Source organism: Fibroporia radiculosa (genome assembly GCF_000313525.1).
Source record: "Fibroporia radiculosa TFFH 294 genomic supercontigs, scaffold12940, whole genome shotgun sequence".
Lineage (NCBI taxonomy): Eukaryota > Fungi > Basidiomycota > Agaricomycetes > Polyporales > Fibroporiaceae > Fibroporia > Fibroporia radiculosa.
This window is the reverse complement of record NW_012133478.1, coordinates 20726-44532: the sequence shown is the minus strand read 5'-3', so window position 1 is coordinate 44532 and position 23807 is coordinate 20726. Positions and strand designations below refer to the sequence as shown.

At 50.3% G+C, this 23807-nt stretch overlaps 10 protein-coding genes across 10 annotated transcripts; 4 read left to right on the top strand and 6 right to left on the bottom strand.

Moving 5' to 3' along the window:
* Nucleotides 1-112: 112 nt before the first annotated feature.
* Nucleotides 113-1761, bottom strand: FIBRA_07367 (uncharacterized protein; the record flags this gene model as incomplete). The annotated part of the gene is made up of 7 exons (XM_012329051.1): nucleotides 113-278; nucleotides 337-616; nucleotides 670-877; nucleotides 936-1176; nucleotides 1229-1377; nucleotides 1430-1675; nucleotides 1732-1761. 7 exons carry the CDS (start codon nucleotides 1759-1761, stop codon nucleotides 113-115), a joined length of 1320 nt encoding a protein of 439 aa, XP_012184441.1.
* A 1534-nt stretch (nucleotides 1762-3295) lies between these two features.
* On the bottom strand, nucleotides 3296-3777 carry FIBRA_07366 (uncharacterized protein; the record flags this gene model as incomplete). Its single annotated transcript, XM_012329050.1, has 2 exons — nucleotides 3296-3458; nucleotides 3521-3777. The coding sequence occupies 2 exons, from the start codon at nucleotides 3775-3777 to the stop codon at nucleotides 3296-3298; spliced, it is 420 nt and encodes a 139-aa protein (XP_012184440.1).
* A 675-nt stretch (nucleotides 3778-4452) lies between these two features.
* On the top strand, nucleotides 4453-5753 carry FIBRA_07365 (uncharacterized protein; the record flags this gene model as incomplete). The annotated part of the gene is made up of 3 exons (XM_012329049.1): nucleotides 4453-4770; nucleotides 4820-4925; nucleotides 4984-5753. 3 exons carry the CDS (start codon nucleotides 4453-4455, stop codon nucleotides 5751-5753), a joined length of 1194 nt encoding a protein of 397 aa, XP_012184439.1.
* Nucleotides 5754-6145: 392 nt separating this feature from the next.
* On the bottom strand, nucleotides 6146-7188 carry FIBRA_07364 (uncharacterized protein; the record flags this gene model as incomplete). Its single annotated transcript, XM_012329048.1, has 4 exons — nucleotides 6146-6553; nucleotides 6603-6854; nucleotides 6914-7014; nucleotides 7065-7188. The coding sequence occupies 4 exons, from the start codon at nucleotides 7186-7188 to the stop codon at nucleotides 6146-6148; spliced, it is 885 nt and encodes a 294-aa protein (XP_012184438.1).
* A 300-nt stretch (nucleotides 7189-7488) lies between these two features.
* FIBRA_07363 (uncharacterized protein) lies at nucleotides 7489-9343 on the top strand (the record flags this gene model as incomplete). Its single annotated transcript, XM_012329047.1, has 7 exons — nucleotides 7489-7615; nucleotides 7674-7786; nucleotides 7847-7926; nucleotides 7977-8065; nucleotides 8119-8220; nucleotides 8594-8865; nucleotides 8930-9343. 7 exons carry the CDS (start codon nucleotides 7489-7491, stop codon nucleotides 9341-9343), a joined length of 1197 nt encoding a protein of 398 aa, XP_012184437.1.
* A 1161-nt stretch (nucleotides 9344-10504) lies between these two features.
* FIBRA_07362 (uncharacterized protein) lies at nucleotides 10505-12844 on the bottom strand (the record flags this gene model as incomplete). Its single annotated transcript, XM_012329046.1, has 20 exons — nucleotides 10505-10541; nucleotides 10593-10638; nucleotides 10689-10704; nucleotides 10758-10845; nucleotides 10904-10920; nucleotides 10994-11022; nucleotides 11076-11132; nucleotides 11187-11253; nucleotides 11303-11315; nucleotides 11365-11384; nucleotides 11445-11500; nucleotides 11562-11608; nucleotides 11665-11730; nucleotides 11786-11963; nucleotides 12016-12103; nucleotides 12150-12162; nucleotides 12231-12403; nucleotides 12460-12546; nucleotides 12601-12624; nucleotides 12680-12844. 20 exons carry the CDS (start codon nucleotides 12842-12844, stop codon nucleotides 10505-10507), a joined length of 1287 nt encoding a protein of 428 aa, XP_012184436.1.
* Nucleotides 12845-13402: 558 nt separating this feature from the next.
* Nucleotides 13403-16406, top strand: FIBRA_07361 (uncharacterized protein; the record flags this gene model as incomplete). The annotated part of the gene is made up of 14 exons (XM_012329045.1): nucleotides 13403-13412; nucleotides 13492-13578; nucleotides 13639-13764; nucleotides 13826-13929; nucleotides 13980-14042; nucleotides 14099-14330; nucleotides 14386-14438; nucleotides 14496-14882; nucleotides 14940-15107; nucleotides 15167-15280; nucleotides 15333-15782; nucleotides 15849-15986; nucleotides 16045-16104; nucleotides 16161-16406. 14 exons carry the CDS (start codon nucleotides 13403-13405, stop codon nucleotides 16404-16406), a joined length of 2238 nt encoding a protein of 745 aa, XP_012184435.1.
* Nucleotides 16407-16810: 404 nt separating this feature from the next.
* Nucleotides 16811-17950, bottom strand: FIBRA_07360 (uncharacterized protein; the record flags this gene model as incomplete). Its single annotated transcript, XM_012329044.1, has 4 exons — nucleotides 16811-16956; nucleotides 17009-17070; nucleotides 17123-17219; nucleotides 17281-17950. The coding sequence occupies 4 exons, from the start codon at nucleotides 17948-17950 to the stop codon at nucleotides 16811-16813; spliced, it is 975 nt and encodes a 324-aa protein (XP_012184434.1).
* A 162-nt stretch (nucleotides 17951-18112) lies between these two features.
* FIBRA_07359 (uncharacterized protein) lies at nucleotides 18113-19799 on the bottom strand (the record flags this gene model as incomplete). The annotated part of the gene is made up of 6 exons (XM_012329043.1): nucleotides 18113-18242; nucleotides 18311-18820; nucleotides 18875-18974; nucleotides 19029-19199; nucleotides 19255-19414; nucleotides 19650-19799. The coding sequence occupies 6 exons, from the start codon at nucleotides 19797-19799 to the stop codon at nucleotides 18113-18115; spliced, it is 1221 nt and encodes a 406-aa protein (XP_012184433.1).
* A 2111-nt stretch (nucleotides 19800-21910) lies between these two features.
* FIBRA_07358 (uncharacterized protein) lies at nucleotides 21911-23783 on the top strand (the record flags this gene model as incomplete). The annotated part of the gene is made up of 9 exons (XM_012329042.1): nucleotides 21911-21983; nucleotides 22040-22091; nucleotides 22147-22186; nucleotides 22250-22397; nucleotides 22454-22534; nucleotides 22587-23225; nucleotides 23282-23577; nucleotides 23633-23708; nucleotides 23761-23783. 9 exons carry the CDS (start codon nucleotides 21911-21913, stop codon nucleotides 23781-23783), a joined length of 1428 nt encoding a protein of 475 aa, XP_012184432.1.
* Nucleotides 23784-23807: the final 24 nt, after the last annotated feature.

Genomic DNA, 23807 nt, shown 5'->3' with positions numbered 1-23807 from the left:
GCTCTTCAACCAAAAGCCGCCAAGGTAGCTCAAAACAAGTAATGAATAAGTGAGTCAACTATCCGGACTACAGTACATATCCTAATCATCCTACCACCTTCAAAGCTGCATCTTACACTTTTGCCCACTCGCTGACCCTGGTGGTCGTTGGACATCCTACAGAAGGTGGGCTAGAAAACTGAGTTTCAACGAAGACTTTCTCAACGCCACCTTCCCGCTTGTCAAACGCTTCGTACAACTTCGGAAAGTCGTCTAGTGGGACACGGTGCGTAATGATACTGCAAATTTATATCAGCATACAAGTAGCTTATCATGAACGGGAATGACCAGGCTTACAAGGAAGGATCAAACTTTCCAGGAATGATGTAGTCGTTCAAAATTTCTTTCCACCACTTGTGAACAGGTGCCTGTCCATTGCCGATCAGGCGTACTCCTTTTTCCATCAGTGCGCCGATGTTGAAGTGGTTGGTGTAGCCGGCGTAGGCGGCGATAATTCCGCATCGCCCTCCTTTCTTGACGGACATGATCATCTCGTTCACTATTTCCGAAACATCAGTCTCAAGCATGAGCGCCTTCTCAACTTTATGGACGAGCGTTTTGGGCTGGTGGAACGTCCCTAAGAATACCGCACATTGAGCACAATGTTCAAATACGGGCATTTCGACTCACCGCAATCCATCGCGACATCCAGGCCTCCAGGTACAAGTTCTTGCAACCGCTTGACGACGTCCTTGTGCACCGAGAAGTCTAGAGTTTCGATGCCCAGCTTCTCACGGGCGAACGCGAGTCGTTCGGGGACCCTGTCAATTCCTATAATGCGTGATGCACCTTTCAATTGAGCCCACTTTGCAACACATTGTCCTATCGGCCCGAGTCCCTATACGGATCATCGGTATGTAAGTCTCAATTCGAGATGTGCGGCCTTCAAAACTCACCCAAACTCCAACTACATCCCCTTCAGAAACCCCCGTATCCATCACGTTGTGATATGATGTGGGTAGAATATCCGAAAGGTATATGGCTTTCTCATCAGGTATTTCATCAGGTACCGGGAGTAAATTAACATTTCCTTTCGGAACTCGAACATATTCAGCCTGGCCGCCGGGGAAACCTCCTGTAAAATGAGAATATCCGAAGAATCCAGCATCCCGATGGCCGTACATGGCGTTCTGCAACCTGTCCGACTATTAACTATTCGGTCCTGTGGAAGTGGTGAGGCGCCACTCACGAAGAAGGATTTGTGCGATCACAGAACGAGGACAACTTCTGCTCGCAGTAGCTACACTCCCCACAGGCGATCTGGAAGGATGCCACCACTCGTTCCCCAGGTTGGAGATTCTTTACATTTGGCCCAACGCGATCCACGACCCCCATAAACTACGTCCTAGTCAGCATGAGAAATATAAGTGAGCAAGGTTTTATTTCATACTTCATGACCGAGTATGTCCCCTTTCTGAAGATTAATGATTTCACCGTTGTATAGGTGGAGGTCGGAACCGCAAATAGTAGTACCAGTGACCTTGAGGATAACATCGTCGGGCTCAGTGATATCTGGGATAGGTGCTTCGACAAGGCGGACATCCCGGGTCCCAAACCAGGCAAGCGCTTTCATGGTGCCTCCGTCTTGACGTGGCTTGTATTCTGGGTGTACTACTGTGGGGTAGTCGCCCATAGCCTATGTGTTAATCTTTCTTAGTACGGCCTGCAACCAGTGAGACACGGAGAACGTACGTGTTGTGCTGCGTTGGATGCGGCTTGCATGATGGTGACGTGCAGAACGAGTGAGTTTTGGGGGGGGGGCTCACGGTAGGTGCTTATATAGTTTTCTGGCCGTGCTATAGCTCACGACTCCATTCCGAGTCCACTCGCTCTATGACGCCCGACTGTCATCGACCATGATGTCACGACTCAAGCACTCAAGTACTCACGCGTCGCGTCGCGTCCTCGTGATGTGACCATTGCTGCTCGTGACACTGGCAGTAATTGCGCTTTCCGGGACTCCATGCCACTGCCAGGAGCTGTCGCGCGTCAGTAGGCTTGCCAGTCTGTAAAATTTCACTAGAGGCAGGTGAGTACTGCTTCGACATGCATTCATCGCCCTGGCTGCTGAGTGCAGTGTAGGCCAGATCACCGTCCTGGAGGTGTTATCCAACGATTAAGTGGACTAACCTAAATTCTCCGACAATCGAATGAAGTCAATCTAAAAGGTCAGCGAGACTGGTTTGGAAGACCCTGCCACCGCTGGAGGGCTCCGGAAGTATAGTGAGATATCTTGAAGCCAGGCTTTTGGAACCATGCTTTGAATAAAGTTGTTAGCTTAGGTCACCACGATTTCCTCACGCGCGCCGCTTCGAACGTACCTTGCTCTCTCACGCGATCTAGACAAACCTACACCATCCTTCCGCTGTATTATGCAAGCGAAGAAGTTCATATCACATGGGAAGCTCCTGGTGAGAAAGCTCGAGGTATTCCTGTTGTATTCCACCAATGGTCTTTGTCGGCTCAATGCGCGCTCTTTATGCGCAGGTGTATGCCCATCTTTGATGTTCCCCCTGTGCTAGCATGCCATCATGTGGGGTGGGGAAGCGTTGCCTTCGCATGTCCTCCGCATTCGGAAGCCGAGAAGACCGGTTCCGAAATACTCGATCGCAGCGGTATCTAATCAAAGGAGCTCTCATATGGTATTACAGGTACAGTACCTGGGAACTACCGCCCTCTGCTGCCTTCCGGGAGGCGGGCGCAGCTGCACCATGACCTGCGGCTCTTGCAAAGCACGTACGGTGATTGCCGCAAGTTCTATCGAATCTTGCCTTGCGGCAAACACGAGCTGCAAGCGTGTTATGACGGCTCTTGTATAGCCCTGAATTTGCACCGAATGACATCGTAGTCAAGATACTGAACACAACACGCCGTAACCTCGTTGCAGCGGTGCATTCTGAGACACGGGGACACCATATTGTTGTGATAATGGAGAAGGCTGGCGGCCTCCCATCGGAATGCTATTGGAGAAAATAAGATAAGCTAGACAAAACAACAGAGCTACATTGATTACAATACGCAAGACCCCGAGGTATACGATAACTGTCTGGTCCTCTCAAGAGTCCGATCAATACCCCTCCCGTCATCCCACACGCTGGAAAGCGCATGCTAGGCGTCCAGACGACTTGACGCGACAGGGGCAGGCTGGCGAAGCGGCAGCACAGCAGCACTATAACACCAGAATGGCAGTCGTGGCCTGTTGGGGAGACCTGAGTCTGTGTGCCGCAGTGAAAAACAGAGTGACTGACCGGAAGTGCTACGAGTCGTTCCATATACAGAAACGCATGTCTCGCCACAGACGGTCAACAGTGATGCCGTGTACAGGCCGCCATGGATCTGACGACGCATACGCCATTGTATGCGATCCGCTTGGGAATAGCTGGGAGACTGCGCATGTTACATCTCTCCATGTCCGCGCGCTATTGCAGCCGATTCGCGTCAGCAAAACGGCAGAAAAGTCAGGCGTCCTCGTATAACGCACGTCACATTTGCAACCTTCGAGCGAGTTTTCAAGGCGTATTGGTAGACAGAACCTGGAGGAACGGTAATTAGACGATCCTCTGTCGTACTGATGAGGAACCAACCTGCATCAAGGACAAGTGTGACACTTTCGCCGGGGTGGAGGAGGACAATCGCGTCTGTATTTCGGCCATAGGACCTCAGCAGTTGCACAGACGCACAATCGTGCGTATCGTTAGTGAAGTCGAGCAAGACTTCGTACTGAGTGCTTGCTGGCATAGTAAGGGGTTGTCAGAGTGAGTCGCAGGATGCTGGCGGGGATACGGTGCGGAGACAAAGGAACGTGATATAAGCGATAGGAGAGCGAGAAGAAGAGAGTAACGCCAGAGAGGCACAGAAGGTATTTGTTCTGCTTGGCAAGGACAGTTGCTTCGAGCTTCCGTCCACGGGCCGCTGCGCTCTGTCAATTACGGCACTCGCTGGAAAATATCAGCGCAAATATGATTGCGTACGGGAATGGTGTGCGCTGGGAGGGTCTCAGAGCGGGAGCTGAGACGAACTAAGACAATATCTCGGAGCTGTCAAGGGCGAGACGAGGGTTGCCACGTTTTAAGCCCGAGCTTATTGTGTATGTAGACCGGCCGGCGGTGCAGTTCTCGGAGTCGGACTGGGGAGGCAAGGCCGGGGGGGAAGTGCCTAAAACAAGCGGAAGAGGCCACAGGGCAAGAGACCAGGCATGTCCAGCGCGAGGCAGCAGACCGACCACACCAATCCCTCTCGATCGCCTTTCTCATTCCGCGCCACCCACCATATATGGTTTCTACTCAATCTTCCCACATGGCGGAGTCCCCTTCCGTACTATGTCTCTCCCCGTCCTTTGCTTCCTCAGCCCTTCCTCCCACCCAGCGACCCGTGTTTATGTCTGTCCGCCTGGATTCAGGCTGCTCGTGAGCCATGGCCACCGCCCCCACGTTCCTCGGCGTCCCTGTCGAGATCCGTCTGGTGATCTACGAGCTCTATCTCATAGGGCATCGACACGTAGTGAATAACGTACAGCCATCTAACAATCACATATGTTTGCTTCGTACGTGTAGGCAAATCGACCACGAAGCTAGACGCATTATCGGCCGCTATGTCTCGCTCCGCCATGAGCGTCAGATAAACGCATTCATTTTGCGTGCGGATGATTTCTTTGCGGCTCAAGTACTCTGGCTCGACGTTGCCAATGACGGCCGTGTCCTGACTGCTAAAAAATCCAAGGACAAGCCAGAGGTGTGCCTCGATTTTGTCGTCATGTCAGGTATTGCTGATATAATGCAAGGAAGTATTTCCGTTATCAAATCTACACCTTGCCTTGCGTCGGATGACTTCTGTCAGAAGTCTGCGTGTTTTTCAGTGCCGCCGGGGCCTACCCGTGAATGTCGAAAGTAAGTGTATCCATGTCTCCTATTTCGTGTTACTAAGCCATAAGATTTTTGCATCTAGGATCGACCAATCTTCGCCTCAAATTTGAGATGGCAATGTACCCCTCGGGAGATGGCCACCGCTTCAATTCTTACGAGCTTCATTTGGACCCGGAAACAAGAGTACGCCCCTTCGAAGTCGTTCCGCCCGAGTGCGTCGAGAAATTACGCCTATCAGGAGACTGCCACTTCCCCACCCCGCTGACTACCCCCGCTCTCCGGCATGTAACACTCTGCGGTGTTACCGGGAATTTCTTTGACCAAAACACTATCAGTCAATCGTTCCCCGGATCCCGACTCGAATCATTCTCTTACGGACAAGGTCACCGACTTGGTTTCGAACTCCGCAATCATCATCTCAATTCATTAGTGTCCGTCTCCAGCAGATATCTGCGCAAGCTTGTGCTGCTTGGTTGCAGTCGTCTCACTAGTACGGTCGTTGCGTCGTGCCTCGACAACCTGGTCGTATTGGAATATTTCGCATTTGCTTTGTTAACCGTGCATGAGTTGCGGCCCGATTTCGTGCTATCCTTACCCCCTTCACTTTCGACGTTCAAGCTGCAAGTACGCAATACCTGGTTTGCCGTTCCTTTACTGACGGAGGAGCGTCAAATTTGCGACGCTCTGGAAGAGACCGTCTTGCATCGCTCTATCCCACTCAGCCGAGTTTGCGTTAATTTCAGAGACCTCTTGATGATCAATGAGGGTAGGCGGGAAAAGTGGAATGCGATTGCAGAGCAGCGTCACCTCGACTTGACGATTGGGCCTTGGGAAGATGTAGAAGATATCTAGTGCTGCAGAGGACGCAATAACTCTGGGTACAATCGATTCATTTTCACAGTTTAAATTTTCAATACATTGCACACAGTGCTTGAAAATTCGTGAGACGGACGAGTGGTCGAGATGATGAATGAGCCACTGTTTCGTAAGAAAAGTCATGTCCATTGGAATAGAGTAATGCAGGTCTAAGCTACATAATGTTCGAAGTCCTGGTAGGTTAAAACATTGACCGATGAAAGTATATCAACAAATACGATAACTGCGATTGAAGAGAGCAGATATAAGGGTAGTTATAACCATCAGCACCGTGTTCCCGGTCATCCCCCTGTGATGGCAAACCCAATTAACATTTAAACCACGTCAGGCACTGTTTGAATGACAACTCACCCTGCCAGACGGGCAGATCAATAGCCAGGCATACCAGGATGAGCCTGGCTACGTTGCGAATACTCCGATTCAATCTCGTCATCATATTGATTATTGGCTAATCTTGACGTTGGGCCAGCGTCTTGTCTGAAGCCGTCTCCTGATTGGCTTGGGGGATTGTACGTCTGTCCGTATCCGTTAAGATTCCGGGATTGTTGCATTTGATCACCCATGACCGTAGAAGTACTAGCAATACTGTCTGACCTGCCATGTCCACCCGCGTTTACGAGGGCATCCGTAGACGGGCGAGACTGCCAAGGATCGCTTCGATCGGCGAGAGGAATGTCGCTTGCGAACGGCTTGCTTGCGTCGTAGAAAGAGTCGAAGTGCCGATAGTCACGCTCCTGGCCTGAGGAGTATGAAAGCAGAACGAAATAGAGGTACACCTATGCAAGGTATCAGAAAATGCCGCTATCATAAAATGGTTGCCATTACCTGCATGATGGCAAGCAACACCCATAGGCCACTCATGATTCCTATGTCTGCCCATGGAAAATACTTGCATATGGTGTCCCCCTCTTGTTCGACAACAGAGTTGGTGGAATTGTAGAAATTATTTTTGCAATTTGTCTCAGCCTGTGTATGCTTCGCAGCGGACAATATTATCCAGACGGCTGCCACAGCAAATGCGGCGAGAGTTGTCATTAGATGCAAAGTGGTATATCGGCGGAATAGGATCGGCTTTTCCTGTATGCGAATTAGCGATCCAGCCAAAAGCTCAATGTGTTGGAGAGTCTAAGGCGCACCTGTCGAACACCGGCGAAACCCAGTAGCTGAATACCTGCGCCTACATAGCAGATGATACCAAACAGCCATTTGGCAAAGGAAGGCGTTACTGCTCCCACGACTAAAGGACGGTCAGACTTGCAACGCAATAATGATAAGAAATGTACTGACTAGACGTTGTGGCAACAGATAATGTGCCGGCCAAGATTCCGAGAGCAAATTGCTCAAGAAGGGCAGAGTATATGCCAACATATATGACTGGAATCGCGCAGCAGCAATATTCTCTCGGTTTCATGATGCTTTTCGCTGCAAGAAGTGTCGAAGTGCGAGTAGATGGGACCTCTTTCGCGGAAAATATCAGTAACGTGCGGAACTCACCTAATTAAAATGCGAAGGATCTGAACAAGAGACAGAGTTTGAGTCTGGTCGCGGGTGAAGGCAGGGGCGCAGCCTCCGCATCGCAGTCAGGCAGGCGGCACAGCAACCACCCCCGCGCCTGTGGAGCTCTTGGTTCTCACGCCACTTATGCCCAATCTTAGGTATCCTCCAATTCGGCTGCCTCTGCTATCACCTTTCTGCACCACGTCGACGGTCAATGGCTCGCCTCGTTTTTTTCGCTCTCCTCGCTGCTGCCCTCAGCGGTATATCCGCATCTCCCGCAGACCAGAATTTGCTTCATGGACTAGCCCCCGCTAGCGATAGATGGAAGTGGGAGGACTGTGGTATGTTCATATTCGCAGCTCAACGATGAGTGACTGACGGAGTGCCCCATTTTCTCAGGCAGTTCCGCGCATCCAGTTCACATTCAGGATATTTCTATTTCGCCGGATCCACCAGAGAAGGGCAAGGAAATGACCGTCACCGTGATTGGCACTTCGTCGCAGGAGATTGAGGTATCGTCACATGCGGCTGTCGTTTAAAGTTACTGAATAGAAAGCATGTATTGTTTGTAGGATGGTGCATACGCTGACGTCGTCGTCAAGGTTGGAGCTATCAAGCTTCTGCAAAGAGAATTCGACGTCTGCGCAGAGGCGTAAGTGTGTTTGTTGGATTTTATCTGCCTATCTTATCCCCCTATAGTAGGAACGCCAATGCCAGCATTCAGTGTCCTGTATCCGAAGGGAGGCACGTTGTTAGTCACACCGTGGATCTCCCGAAGGAAATTCCGCCTGGTACGTCGTTCTTTATAGCCTTTGCTAAACCTGCTCATACCTTATCTATATAGCTCCTTTCGCGGTCAGCATTCGTGGCTATACTACAGATGATGACGACATGTTGTGCTTGAACCTCAACATTGACTTCAGGCCAAAGCGTGGCGGATTCTTGGGTTGGTAGATGACTTTCGGATGGCTTCAAGACTTGACCTTGACACTGGATTGCTCGATACTGTGATGACCTTCTCATGAGCTGTGTATATATCACCACCTGCAGTTGACGTTGTATTTTGAACGCATTGATGGTGGTCGCTTGTTGCCAGTGTCAATATCCAATGAGCACTGATGATTTTCACGATCTCGAGTGCCTGTTCGATCCCGGAGCTTTGGTGTTCGGTAACTTATAGAGTCTATTCGGCTGCTTGGGAACCGACCATGCTACAAGTCTGCCTAAAATGCGACCACAGTGGTCTGGTGTGATGGGCCGTTTAGCACCTGCATGCTGGCACCATTCTGTTCGCTGCCTTAGTTCATGTTCAAGTGTAGGTCGCTATCGTCACACCACCGCACTCCGTTTCACTGTATCAAATCGCCATCATCGTCGTATGGCGAAGTGCCCTCTACGCTATCTTCTTATCCTGGATTTCGAGGCAACATGCGGTGATGCTGTCAATGGCCAAAACGAGATCATCGAGTTCCCCACCCTCGTGTATAGCTTAGAGCGCGATCGAGTGGAGGCCACCTTCCACGAATATGTGCGACCGGTCGTCCATCCGACCTTGACGCCGTTTTGTACCGAACTCACAGGTATCACGCAGGTTCGTTTCCGTCCTTGGTCCGTTCAACTTGTGGATCGTGAACCGTTGACGTTGATGTCTCTAGGATGTCGTTGGCTGCGCTGATACGTTTCCTACCGTTTGGAAACGATTTCAGGGATTCATGGACGACACCGAAGGCTTGTCTGACCCTGGCGCCTTCATTTTTCTGACATGTGGCAATTGGGACCTCCAATCCATGCTTCCTCGTCAATTGATCCTCAGCAAATGTGAATCCGCCCTGGACGAGTCAGACAACCTGACTGCCCCGTTCAATCGCTTTATAAATATCAAGCACTCCTTCCGGAAATTGTATCGCCTTCGCCGCCAGCAGGGGATGCAAGCAATGCTGAAGGATTTGAAACTTACGCTGGAGGGCAGACACCACTCGGGCATCGACGACTGCAAAAACATCTTGAGGATTGTGCAGAGAATGCGGGCAGATGGATGGAGGCCTGAACAAGAGGTGTCATCGCTGTGAAGGTCCATACTCATGTATGCAATGCGAAGCTGTAAGAATATATATTCTAACCAGCTTGTAGAATTCTTTGCTAACGCCGCACGTAGGTTCTCCCGAAGTCTTGCGGACTCGGAAGACGTTCGCGCTTATCTTCTGGCCGCCCGGATGTACGTTCAATCATGAAACGTGACCATTGCAGAGACAATAGCGAGTACTCCACGAACCACCGCTCGCACGTATCCATGTCGCAAAATTGTCTTGCATGACTCAGTACGTACTTGTGTCGTTCCTGTAGACTCGACGAGAACGACATCGGTAAATATAAAAGGAAATCTCTTTAGTGCTAGGTTGCACGGAACCTTTGGCGATTGATCTTGACATCTTTTGAGCATTCCTTTTTGGGAAAACAATAACGAGGAAGTATGACCTACTCGCCATTCTTCTGAATACACAGAGATCCGAAAGTGCCATAATGATGATTCTAGCGGGGGTATTTCATCCTCAAGGGACGATCGTGCACCTGTGTGCCCTACCGTCCCACATCCGAGATGCCGACTTCTACTATCCCTTACGAAATATTATTCGAGATCACAAACGACACCCCAGGGCCTGCTGTGGTACAAGTCCTTCGGCGAGAAAGTGAATCTCAGGCGGGAGCAACAATTCTTGTACATCTTGGGGAGAGCATCTCGCTCGTTCTCACCGCCGGCTCGTTGTACAAATACACGATCAGGCAAGGTGTTAACGAGGCAACAGTATCGTAAGTCCTATTTGCTTCGACGTAAGAAAATCTCTCAAAGTACACGGAACTTCCAGCGTAAAATTGTGGAAGGATACTCAGTATAGGCTATCTACTCTCTTCAACAATCGAATGCATATTGCGAGCAAGGGCAGCACAAATATGACAACGTCAGTGGAGGGGATTGTGTTGATGTCGTTAACGAATGTCCGCGTGCCTGTGGACAGATGATGTGTATGTCTGAACACATTCATATTTCTGTCCGCTATCAAAACACAACTTATGGACCGTATACCAGTCCGGCTTTCGTCACTTATTTCCGCTCGATGAATATCGGCTATTCACACAGGCGCGGTTCAATGAACTTTGCGAAGTCTTAAACGTAATTACAGGCCTCGATACACCTAAAATCCCCAGATGGCTCAATATTACCTGTCTTGTAATCAGCCGGATCGGTATGATTGCACTGCAGCAGCCGCTCTAAGAGTAATTCGTCATCACACGGGAACTGCTACTAATAGTTTGACTTACGTGAATATGTCCCAGACGGAGGTTTGGTTGATGTAGAATGTGAAGCCTGGACGAATCTCATGAGATCTTTATGTTAAACCAAACACATCTTCCTACCATCATTGGGTGATGCCTATTCCCGATTATGTGAGAAGTGTGCGATTATTGAAAGCAAACCTGGCTTACCCCCTGATAAATTTGATCGGTGTATTGGATGAGTCGATTTCCACCATCCTCAGTCAGGTTCAGCTCGCCAAACTGCCAAGGTTGGATTCTAAAGGCCAATCAACAACTAAAAAGTGCATAATCCGGGCGTGTAATCAACAACTTACCCACTAGGTGAATTGTACTGAGCAATTAATTGGGATACAGATAAAAAAAAACAGAACTCACGCATGTCCCGTAGCAAGAGCGTAACCAACCCATACAGGATATATGGATGACTTGTTGTCTAGTACAGCATGTCATGAGCAGCTTTGCTCGAATTGCCCACTGGGAACTCACCTAATCCTGTTACTCCGAACTCTTCTATCAGAAGAGGCTTTCCGACGTAAGCTGCCGCTACAAATGGCCTAGTGTTTGATATGATATTCACGAAGACCATCATTCACGTACTGTTCGCGTGAGCCTCAATCCAACCCAAGCCCCAATCCTCAACAGAGAAGTTAGACCCAGGGTAGTCCTACTCTCATTAGCGCTGTCATGAAGACCAACTCGCGTAAAGCGCTCACTAATTCGGGGTACCTATCACACTTATCAGCCAACGTCCCCCCCAACAAGACAATGCACATACCAGGTTTGAGGGTACAGATGCTAACAAACAAATCGAATATGTGTAAACCAAAGATTCGCGGGTAGTGACATAATCCTTACATAAGTTCCAAAGTCAATGTTTGGCAGAGATAGACTAGCTTCGAAATCTTCGCCGGCTATTTGATCGAGATAGTGATGAGTTCATCACAAACAAGGAGAGTGTGGTGCTTATTTTACCTTCGCCGTTGAAATTGAAATCGCTAACGAGGGTGCCATTATACCAGCTGGATGCATGATTAGCCGAAAACGTGAACTTTTTGAGCGAAACAGAAGCACTTACTATGTGTCAGGGACGGCCCAATAAAATTGGCCCTCACCGCCAGTCGTGATCATATGGTACGGATCGCTAAGTGATATTGAATTGATATGCAGAAACCACGGACAGTGTTGATATCACATACAGACTACGCACGAAGTCGGACTGAAGCTGGTACCATGTTGTCAATGTTTCCGAGCCGGGAACGCAGTTGGGTCCGGAAGGAAGGCTATCGCCGGCGCAACGAGCTTCATTCATGAGCTCCCAGGCAAAAACAGCGGAAGAGCTTTTGTAACGCTCGACGATACTTTGCGCGTAAGATTCTAAGCAGGGATGTTTGGAAAGAAATCACTGTAAGAAGTTGACAAGACTCACGATACGAAGCAATAATAGTGGGGTTCGTGTAGAATTCATCATGAGTGGCATGGTTGCCGAGTATGTGATATATGTAAAGTTCCATGCCCTAAAGCACCTTCAGACATAGGTCCGCAACAAAATTGAATACTTACACCATAGCCGAACCTGCACATTGAAAATGTTAATGTTAGCACTACGACCAACTTGAGGGGACTTGCCAGTTGTTCGTGAACGTTAGAATCAGACGAATACCGTATTTTTCCGCAGCGGAGACCACGTAGTCAAGTCGTTGCAAACCTTGCGGGCCCTCGTTTAAGGTCCAGTCGCTGTTGTTCCAGACTTGATAGTACGTAAGGTTAGTGGAAAGCACGTCAGGAAGCTGCGTGGCATTGATAGCATTGAAGGCCTATGAAACAATATCTTAGCTGCACGGCGAGCAGTCCGCTGAGTGTGCTTAGATACCCAAGTTCGCGCGACTTTGATGCCTGCACCCGCCATAGTCTGAAAGGTAGCATCGACGTCATCTTCTGTGATCAGCAGCGGCAGCCACTAATGAATATTCGGTCAATATCGTAACGGGAAGATTCTGATTGTACAACGCACAAAGGCGTTTGTCCCAACGAAATACTATGCGAAATTTAAGAAGCCAATCAACGCAGTGGCAGGAAGATGGGAGGCGCACGAATGGTTCTCCATCCAACTCAAATCCGGCGCCACTTGTTGTCACATACCCAGCGGGTACTTCGCGCTTTTGAGGCGTCACTCCCCTCGTTGAGACTCGTCCTACAGCATCTGCGAGGACAGCGCAAGCAAAGGAAGCAAATAAGCACGAGATTGACAGTCGCATGAGTATAACCCTAGAGCTACGACAGCTGAGATTCAACAGTCCGTCGTTCTCATAATTTATAGGACCAGCTGGTTTTTGTGGGGACGATCAACCTGGGGCTGAACCGTCGACGCGATGGAATTCATCCGGTAGAATGTCGGACATCAGTCAGGTGGACAGTCATTCCGCACGTAGTACTTATAGCTACGGGAAAACACCAAGATCATATCGCCAAAAGCGCGGGAGCAGGAAGAGTGTGAATGCCGAGAATATTGCATGGTGATGGGCGAATGAGATGCATGTGTATGGTACACGGCCGCATTACAGGAGGAGTCCATGCACTGCTATTGGCAGTTCAAGGGAGAGTAGATATTCAGTCCATATCGTCTGAGTCGTTTAAACCACACATTGGAGATGCTCCGACTCGGAGTCGACGAGCCTAGTTCACACTGAACGATCAACCGAAACTCACGTCGATCATCGGCCCCGGGGCTAGTCGCGCGCACGTGCACGCGCACGCGAAGACAGAACATAACTTTTTGGGCGCTCACACTCCTGATTAGCGAATTCTTCGCTGCAATGCCCAAAAGTTCCAAGAAGAAGAAAGACAAAGCAGCCGACTTTTCTGCAAGCACACATACTGAATTTTCTCATTCGCCTACTGACAGCCTCCAATATACAGAAAGCAAAGCTCAAGCTAGGGAAAGGTAAACAGGCGCCCAGCAATGCCGTAGACACCTCCTTCAAGGCCCGCTGTAAGTAGTGAATCTGTCTTTATAAACTCGAGGACCATTCCTGAGGCAGAATTAAGATAGCTATTGCACTGCCTTCACAGAGCATCGCACATGATAGGCCTGATGAAGCACCTACCACCAAGAGAAAGCTCACTCTTAATGATCTCCTTGCACACCTCAAACATTACAATACAGGGACACGGAGGGGTCAGTATCCCGGCTTATTGGCTTTGTTGTCCATTGAGTTCAAGCTGACTCGCTGGGACAGATGCGATCATCGGCCTCCGAGAACTTCTGGAAGCACATCCTGAGTTAATCGCCCCCCATTTGACAGCGCTGATTAACAGCTGCGTTCGGATAATTGGTGACGAGGTGCGTGAGTTAGTGCGCGCACTACCTGCTGGTGAAATGATGTTACACAGGATGCGAGTGTTCGGAAAGCATTGCTCACGTTCCTGGGGTGGCTTCTTCACCGAGTCCCAGCTGTATGTTCACAACCGTTCACGCCGCCGCCTCGTGTCTGAGACTAACCTACAAACAGGATGACCTAAATCCGCATGCGCCAGTCCTTCTCTTGTTCACAACTTCCGCGCAGACGCACATTTTCCCGGAAATCAGGATTGATGCCATCCGATTTCTGGACATGTTTCTTGAAACTATTCCAGATGTTGTGACAGAGGGTTGGGCACAGCGCAGTGCCGGCCACGGAAGCAGAGTGCTAGAAGGCTATCTAGGTATTCTCAACGCTGGAACCGCTTTTGGCGAAGGAGCAGGTATGTGATCGGCTTCGTCATAAGGAATGTAGTTGATGCCACCCCTCTCCTCTAGATACTGGACCAGTCCGAGCGACTTCCATTGCCAGTGTCGTTTTATCTACTGCGGTATGTGCATTTGACACTTTGACACTTTGCGACTGAATTTGATCCTACCTGCGGCAGTCTAAACTTGTCGTGCTCAGATCTATGACATCCTTCTTCAGTAAAGCATTGTCCCCAGCAAGCTCTAGTAGGATGGAGTCTTCAACACCCAGCCTGAACTGGTTTTTATCAGCGTCATTCTCGTCCCCTGAAGCGTTCCGAGCATTTGATACCCTTCTACTTCCAGCTCACCATCCTACTCAAGCCTCCTCATCCGGGCAGCAACACTCACAGACGTGGTCAGAGGAGGCTGATATGGATGTTCATTTGGAAAGCTCCCTTGGCCATTTCGAACATGTCGTCGCATCTCTCGGAGCGGGGTGGACGCTTCAGGACCTCGTGGATATTGACATCCAAGATTCTAAAAGGACGTCCGAAGATTCGAGTACGAAAGTATCATTCGCAGCGGTAAGCGCTGTTAAGGAAAATTCAGATGCTAGCCCATTACACTAATCTACATTCTAGCATCTAGCTCGTACTCTTCATTCCACGTTAATCTCTACATACCTTGATTGTGCAGCAAGTGTTTTTTCTCCCAGCAGTCCTCCCGCGGAGAATGAGTATCAGATGGTCTTAGCCGTGGGCGGGATTTGCCGTACACTTTACGGAACCATATTTTGTGAGCCCGCTGAAGTGAGTTCTCCCCACGACATCACGCACAATTTCCATTTCCAAACGCTCTTCTGTTGCAGGATGACACAGTACGAGCTTCAGCTGGCGAGGACTTGCGACAGATCTTGGGGTATCTCACTCCGTACTTTCCTTTCACTCTTGGCGGATCAAATCTTGTCAAACGAGACATCAAGGTGCGATTGGTTGCGATCACATCTTTCGGTTGGTTTCAGACTTTATGGGCAGGCCGAACAAGCGTTTCAGGATTTGAATCTCATTTACTGTGAACTGACATCGTTCCTTGTCCTTGCGAACCCGCAGGCGCCCCGTCAGCAGCGCATTAAACCAGTGCGAGGGAGACGGCAGCGCTTCTCCGCACAATCGCGTGCCGACGGTTTTTCGGCACCACTCCCAACCGTACAAGTATCTCGCGTCAGTGAATATGTTATTCAGACTCTGCGGGGTGAGGTCCCGGCTGGAGCGTCGCAGACATCACTGGCACGGCCAATCACGCCGACGATATATTTGGCTCTATTGCCAACCATATGGTCTCTTCTCAACAGCCCGCGTCGACTGCCCGGAGAGTCAGACATGTCCGATGCGGTTCTTCGGGTAGTAGTTGAGCACGCGATTAAAGCGTCGTCAACGTCCGTCGTGAAGAAATGCACGGTTGATTTTCTCGCGCGCTTGGTTTTGGTGAGTGCAAGTTTCGCCCTTGTGCCTTGCACCGTGGTTCAAATTCACCCTTGATTTGTCGCACAGCTTGATAGGGAACCCGAATATCATGGCAGTTTCTCTGTCGGGCTAAATTCAGAGGGAGATAAGATGCTCACAGACTGGATCCTACACCTGCCGAGAACGCTGTGGGAGCTCGGTGCCAGCCACTTGCCCACATCGGAGGTATGTTGCCGCTTTATCCTGTCAAATTGATCGGCTTTGTGACCGCCTCGCCGGGCAGATTATACTCCGCGTCCTCCTGCGACTGTGTCAGCGCCGATCGCCCTTGTTACGTGAGGAGGTCTGTGTCTACTATAACTGCATCATATATAAGGGCTCATACACCGCACTACACAGACTGTCTCATCTATATCCGCTCGTCTGGTACCCTACTTCATCATGACACATGCCACGCGAGGCAAACTGTCCGGTCCTTATATCAAGCTACCATCTGCCTCACCTCTGCGCCGTCTGGTATTGGATGTCGTCTTCTCGCTGTCTTCCCTGGCCAGGGCTGACTATGTTTTGTTGACTGCTGTGAGCGAGCTCGTTGACGGTACAGAAATGGAAGGGTATTGGACATCAGTTAAGAGCTTTCTGTAGTCTCCCATGTACATGCAGTGGCAGAGTCTCCTGCACTACCGTTGCGATGTGTCGATATCGCTGCTTGCCGTAGAATTGTATTTGTGACACGTCCAAGCAAGTCAAATTTTTGCAATTGTTTCATACGTCGAGTGACATCCAGTCACTATGTACATGAATCAGACATGAAAAGCGCAAGCATACCAGAGCTAGCGACCGTATCTAGGCATACTCGATGCTATGTATTGTGAAATAGAACGGAACACCCCTCCTAGCCAACTGTCCCTCCGCAAGCAAAGGGAATCAGAAGGAACACCCAGGCGTTGAGGGAATACGCTCACTGTCATAAACAGCACAATAAAAAACAATATAAACAGTAGCAAATTAAGCAGAGAAAACTTGACAAGCTCGTAACACGAAGACACTTATGTGAACTTCCACGTCATGGTGTAAAGACGGCCCACTGCGAGAGGCGACAGGACTTGGAAAGCAGTAGGAGTGAAGTCAAGGCTAGTCGTGTCACAGCCCGTGCAACGATCGGTGACAGTGACAGTAACATCAGCCCCACCATCTGAAAGTGCAATAGTGAGCATAGAAACTAAAATAAGGGGTTAATCACGCACATGAAGCCGTGATTTGCTTGCCGCAGACAGGGTTAGTGTTGGGATTGGTGCCATCATAGCCACTGACGTGGAGACTATTTAGATAACCATCAACGTCACATACATGTCACTTACGGATAGTTGTCGAATAGGTCCCAAGAAACCGCAACAATGTAGTCCGAGTCGGTGTTAGTGATGCCACAAGCGCCAAGGCCAGCGGCGTAGTAGGTCGCTAAATGGTTACAAATAAATCAGCCTGATGGTTTCGAGTGGAGAATGAAAGCAGAACCCACCGTCACCGGTGTTCGTGGCAGTCAGCCAGGTCGGCCCGCTCGGGGGGGCAGCCGCAGTAGTCGTAGGTGTATAAGTGGGAGAGGGCGTCGGCGTAGGAGTCGGCGTGGGGGTGGGTGTCGGCGTGTCCGAGGTAGTGGGCGGAGGAGGAGGGGGGGGAGGTGTAGAGGAAGTGGTAGGAGCTTCCACGGGCGATGAAGAGGGGGTACTCGGAGGAGCCTGTGTAGTGGGAGGGGGAGGAGGGGGCGAGGACGACGTAGTGGGGCTGCTGCTAGAGACCGGGGAAGAAACGGGAGTCGAGTCAATACCAGTGGTAGTGAGCGCCGAAGTAGTAGGAATTGAAGGAAGCGGGGTATCGGTGGTGGAAACAGGTACTGACGTTGCAGGAGCACTGCTAGGAATCGACGACGTATAAGCAGTCGCGTTGGCAGACGTGGTTGGCGCAATGGAAGGAGTAGCAGTCGAGTTAGAGCTGGGAAGGCAGCGCTTGTTGAGGCTCCTCTTGCGCTTGGGCTTAACGACGACGTTCTCGGGCTGTGCCACGGGCTCTGGGGCAGCGTGGCGGACAGCGACGGCTCTATGGTGATGGGGGTTGCGGGCGACGTGGGGGACCGACAGCGCGGACACAGTGAGGGCGAGGGCGACGAGGACGAAGACGTTGCGGACAAACATGGCGACGAGAACGTTGCAAAGAGAGTGTGGGGGTAAGAAAGGCCTCGGAGAGGGAGCAAGCGAGGGACTTTGAGGAAGGAGAGTTGGGAGGAGAGAAAGGAGGACGCCTTGTCTGAAAAAAAACACCAGCAACGAGGACAGAGACAATGGGCTCAGCGGTTATTAATATGGATTCGGAGGTTGTCCCACGCCACCAGCGATCGCCGCAGCACCCGGCCGGGTTGCGCGTGTCGGCGTCGCATGCCGGCCTCTGTCCCCCATCGAGCCATGTGCTGCCCGGACAGCATCATCTCTGTTCGTACAGTGTTCGGTACAGACACACATCATCATCATACCCCCGAGCTCGCCTTCGCTGCGTACATCTTCACCAACCCAACACTCGACGTCTCTGCCAGGCTCTTTCCAAACGCATCGATCTTGCCCAGCAGCAGCAGGCTCTCCAGCCGACTGGGCTCAGCCGGCACCTTGAACAGCCTGCTCACATCCTCCTCGGGAAGCGGCGCCAAACCCTGCGCTACTCGCCCGGCATTCTCCTCTTTCCGCTTCGCAACGTATGCTTCTGCCCGCGCTTTCTCCCTCGCAATCTGCCGCTGTAGGTAGGCTAGGTTGCCTTCTTCTGTCTTGTAACTATCCACAGCCTCGATGATGTGCTCCAAGTTGCGCGAGACGCTCGACGAGCCCAGATCCAGCGCCGAAAACGAGGGTGGTAAGGCTGCAGATGACATCGCCGCGGACGGGCCCGCGTCGGCCAACGACGGTCCGGACACTTCGGCCAGCGTCCCCAGGAAGGAACTCAGCAAGGCATTCGTTCGGATTTTGAGTGGTACCTCCTCCAGCATCGATGAGAAAGTCAGCCGGTGGCTGATTAAACTGCGCACCAGCCGCCATTTAGCCTTAGTCTCAGTTGCTCCAATCGGCGCTCACCTCGGTGTACTGAAATTATTTCTTTTGTACGCGTCTAAAAACGCCTTTGTCAGTCGGAACGCGCGAAAAGACGCGTTTCCTCGTGCGCCCTGCGACACATCTTGCGAGAGAATAGTAAGACCCTGTCTTTTGTGATACACGTGCACACAATTACCGTGGACTATTACGACACCCCCATGCCTCAACTTCTCCTGGTGGATGGCCTGCGTGTCCACCAATGTCTGATTGAAAAAGGAACCGAGCGTCATGGCCTGGTAAAATCCAACGACGCTGTCGTCTGCCTGCACTTCCTTCAATGATCGAAGCATCGCCCCCTGGTATCGAGCTAGTCGCGTTCATTCAGACACGACGCGCATTACCCACAGAAGCAGGTGACTTACCGACACCTTTTACCGACTTATCGTCGTCATCGGATGAGTGATTTGGCAGAGGAAACGAGTTGGACACCTCTAAAATTCCGTCAAGGTCGAGGCCTAGAATGAGACCATGAGCAGCGGGGCCTTGCGCTTCCCGGGAGTGCTTGATGATTTTCGAGACCACCTAAAACGTCCGACCGACCCACGACATCGGCGAACCCCAGAATAAAATTTCATGGCGAGTCAGTCAGCTCCATGTGCCTGACATAATTGATACCCTCATGATAGAAATTTTTCATGCAGAGCGACTTCCAGCAGGAAGAATCGTACACCTTTCCGATGGGTGCAGACTCTGGCGTGTAGCATCGTCGAGACGCATACAGGAGGCAAGGAGATGAGACGGAGGAGACTGGACTCACCATTCCGTCCAGTTGTACGCACTTCAATGGGATCTCAGCCTCGATGTCGATCACCTTGGACATCGACGCCGGAATAGCTTCATGCATAGGTGCAGCAGGTGTGGGTGCCGCTTGAGGTGCGGGCAAGGAGGCAGCGAGGGCTGCTGCCATGGAGGGTGCTGCTGCCATTGCGTTCGAGAAATGGGAGTCAATGAGAGGTCCAGTGTTGGCGGGATCAGCGATTGAGCGATGAAAGATGAAAGTTAGTCGTTCGACCTAAAGCTCGAAGGTTATCGGGCAAGTCCTGTAAGTAGGACTGTCTAATTGGCTTTGCGCTTCGGGTCGTACCAAAACTGGGAAACCTCGTATACATCACGTGATCACATCAGCTAATGGTTGGATCGGATTATATCAGGGAATCTACAATGCTATGAGATAGCTATATAATACTGTATCTGGTACAGAATACATATCTTATACACAATTGTTGTATATACTCAGAGATACCTAGATAAATATCAGTAGGGTTGGTTGAAAGCACAAACCCTGTATGAATTATGAGCAGATAGTAATCCGAACGGTCCTTCATCATTCCGTCCACGGAGCTCGCTACGTACGTGTGCGACCTTGAATGAGAAACCGGCAAGCGAGTTCTGCAATCAGGGTTATATATTAATGCCTATTGTCTGGTCTAGAATATTTTCTCTGCTTTCGACGTCGCGATAGGATCGAGCGAGGAAATTATGAAGGTAACTAGGGATTCGTGTTGGCTTATTTACTTCCATCATCTTATCTATCTACTACTCTTGATGCATTCGTATACGAACACTACTTAGCTTCCTTTCGAATTTGCCCCGAATACACGACGCTAGCGCAGGCAAGCGCCAACATCTATGGATATTTCAGCCACTGGCAACCAGATCTCGGACTGTCGTTGTCATCTCCGGGCGCGTGACATTCCATGAAATAGGATACGTAGTAAATAGATCCAACTGACGTATTATCGTGGGTTCGCGCTATGACCTACTGTAATCCGGGGCCAGACCCACGGCAACGGTATCACGACCCGTACGAGAGCTTGCAGAATGTCAATTTGCAGCTCTGTTCATGAATGAGAGATGGCCTACCCGCTATGACTTCTGATGCATAAGTAGCTTCATCTCGTCCCGCACGGTACAGTCTCTGGAGGCATCATGTCACTTGTCAACGCTCAAGTGATGCACAGGCAGGACTGGATATTTAGCCGTCGCTGCATACACCAGCTTGAATGTTCCTTCCGGAGAGCCGACAGTCACACAGTTGGGATAATGTTACAACATCCTCAAACTTTGGGCTTACTTGACGGCGAAGTCTGATCACCTGGATGACCCACAGGGAGGCCCTTTTGAGGGGAGACCGGCCCGAGAAATTCTTGTTGACGTATGAGTGGGACAAATTACCCAATGTCAAGGAGCACACCACCCAACTTTGATTGACCAGCGAACATCGCAATCGATAAGAATTCAATTCGCTGCAACGTATTGGCTCTGGATGTCCATACATTCTCAGGTCAACAACACATGTAAAATTTACCACCCTTTGGGCTATGACTGAAGCAGTTCTGCCACCGAGGCGTGGGTGCAAGGTCAGGGTGCTGGTCCATTCTTTTCATTTTGTAGTCAGCAGGCGACTTGGCCGGCGCGTCCAGCCAGATCTGGGCAACTAGCAGCTGGCAGGAAAAGGAGTCGTCAGCCGAAGGGAACTTTGGAAACTAAGCCACACGTAAACCCTTACAAACCTATCGTACATATAAAGAGCAGGCGTGCGCTGACAAAGCCTCATGTTATGCTAAAACTTCGAATAGAAGACGGCTCACATTCATTGACATCGATATGAGAGGTCGTTGTAACTTTGCCAAATCTTTTGGATTCCACCTAGCATTTTGAATGAATTAGACACCTACACTTCATTCTTTTCTCTGGTCAAACTTCAATATGACCAAGTTCGTTTGCCAAGGCGTTGCACTCGGTGGATGCCATCTCAATTACCGTCACCCAAGAGCGCCACACCTTCTAAATTCCAAGTAATAGTCGCAAGGCGGCTGAGTAGTGGACATAGCCAACGATGCGAAACTCTGGGTCAGAGCAAGTGGCACGGCGACGGATCGGCGCCAAATAGTTACGTAATTGTCACCTGAGACTCTGAACGTGACATTTGCCGATTGTGCCATTGTGGCGCCCAGCTGTCATAGAATGATAGACCTACTGGGACCGCAAGGATTCCGGCCCTTCCGATTCACCACCATGAATCGCTCTAATCGTATAATTCTGCTCCTTGTCATAGATGTTTTCTTCTTCTTTGTCGAGCTTATCGCCGGTGAGTTCGGTTGCGTATGGCGATAATAACGCAACCCTTGTTGAGCTCCTCATTAGGATATGCCGTCGGCTCACTAGCTCTTGTCGCGGATAGTTTTCATATGCTGAAGTAAGACGTACTCTCCTGCTGTATACAAATGAGTTGTTATTGACAAATTTCGCAGCGATGTCATGAGTTTGGCTGTTGCTCTTTACGCCATCAAGGTATAAATTCTGCTTGATGTGATCTAGCCTGAGGTACCCGTAACTTACAGTCCAGTCTTTTAGCTCACAAATCAAACGAGCACCGATTCTCGGTATTCATATGGCTGGCATCGCGCCGAAATTCTTGCTGCCCTGATCAACGGTGTATTCCTTCTCGCACTGTGTTTCTCCATTTTCTTGGAAGCTATCGAGCGATTTTTCAGCACTCCAGGTAAGTGCATAGCCCGAATGCTTAGAGGGGCCGGATTAACATGCATATGCTAATAGAAATCAGTAATCCGAGTCTTGTGGTTCTCGTTGGCTCGTTGGGTCTTGCATCGAATGTAGTAGGGCTTTTCCTGTTTCACGGTCTGTTGCAAGTATTCGCTATTCGCTTTTCATTTCTGATACCTTATTGCAGAGCACGGCCATAGCCATTCCCACGGCAAGGAAAGTATTGCATCGAAACCAGGCAGTGTCCATTCTGCGGACGGAACGGAAGACGCGCCCAAGGTTTCTGCTGTACCGAAAAACATTACTTTGCCTCGTACTCGTACCCGCTCGGACTCCTATTCATCTTTGTATGGCCATCCAGCTGCTACGCGAGCATCTCTTGTACAAGCAGCACAAGACATTGCATTTGCTCGGTCGCCCTCTCCGAGTGGTCGTCGGGCCAAGTCACGCCGTCGGTCGCGCTCGCGAGAACATTATGGTGTGAGCGGAGTGGACAATGACGACACCGCAGCCAATTCCTCGTCAGGCGATGGTCCACGAACCGACGAAATGACGCCGCTCCTGTCATCCCCTGCCGATAGTAATCCCCACTCACCGCAGAGAAGCGTCAGTCACGGGGCTAGTGGTCATGGACACTCACACAGTCATGGATCAATGAACATGCATGCACTTCTACTCCATGTACTAGGAGATGCGTTAGGCAACGTCGGTGTCATCGCGACTGGTCTCATTATCTGGCGCACCTCTTGGAGTTGGAAATACTATTTTGATCCAATCATCAGTTTGGTAATCACTGTCATTATTTTCTCTTCTGCTTTGCCATTAGGTGCGTACTGACCCGTTGTTGGCGTGAATTCGGTCGTGACTGAGGATGGCTTACAGTTCGCAGTACATCTTTCATCCTTCTACAAGGCGTACCGTCCACAGTGTCTATAGAAGAGGTGAAAGAGGCCATCTTGGCCGTCGAAGGGGTCCTGTCGTTGCACGAGCTACATATCTGGCAACTATCAGAAACCAAAATAGTTGCTTCTGTGCACGTTATGGCGTCAAGAAACCATGACTTTATGCCCGTTGCGGCACAGATCAGAAAGGCTCTACATCACCAAGGTATACATTCGAGCACAATACAGCCGGAGTATCACAACCCTCGCAACTCTCCACCAGAAGACGTAATAAGGGTCAGTAATATCTTTGAAGCTATTTTCGATACCGCAATTTGACCGGCATTTTCAGACGTCCCGAGCAACGTCATGTCTTATTATGTGCCCCCCCGACGCAGCATGTGACCCTTCTGAGAACGCTTGTTGTCGTAAGTGCATGTTTTGATTACAATATATTCTCCGGTACTCAACGCTTCACAGCACCGCCTACATTCGATGTTTAGCATACTCTGGGCATATTATCCATT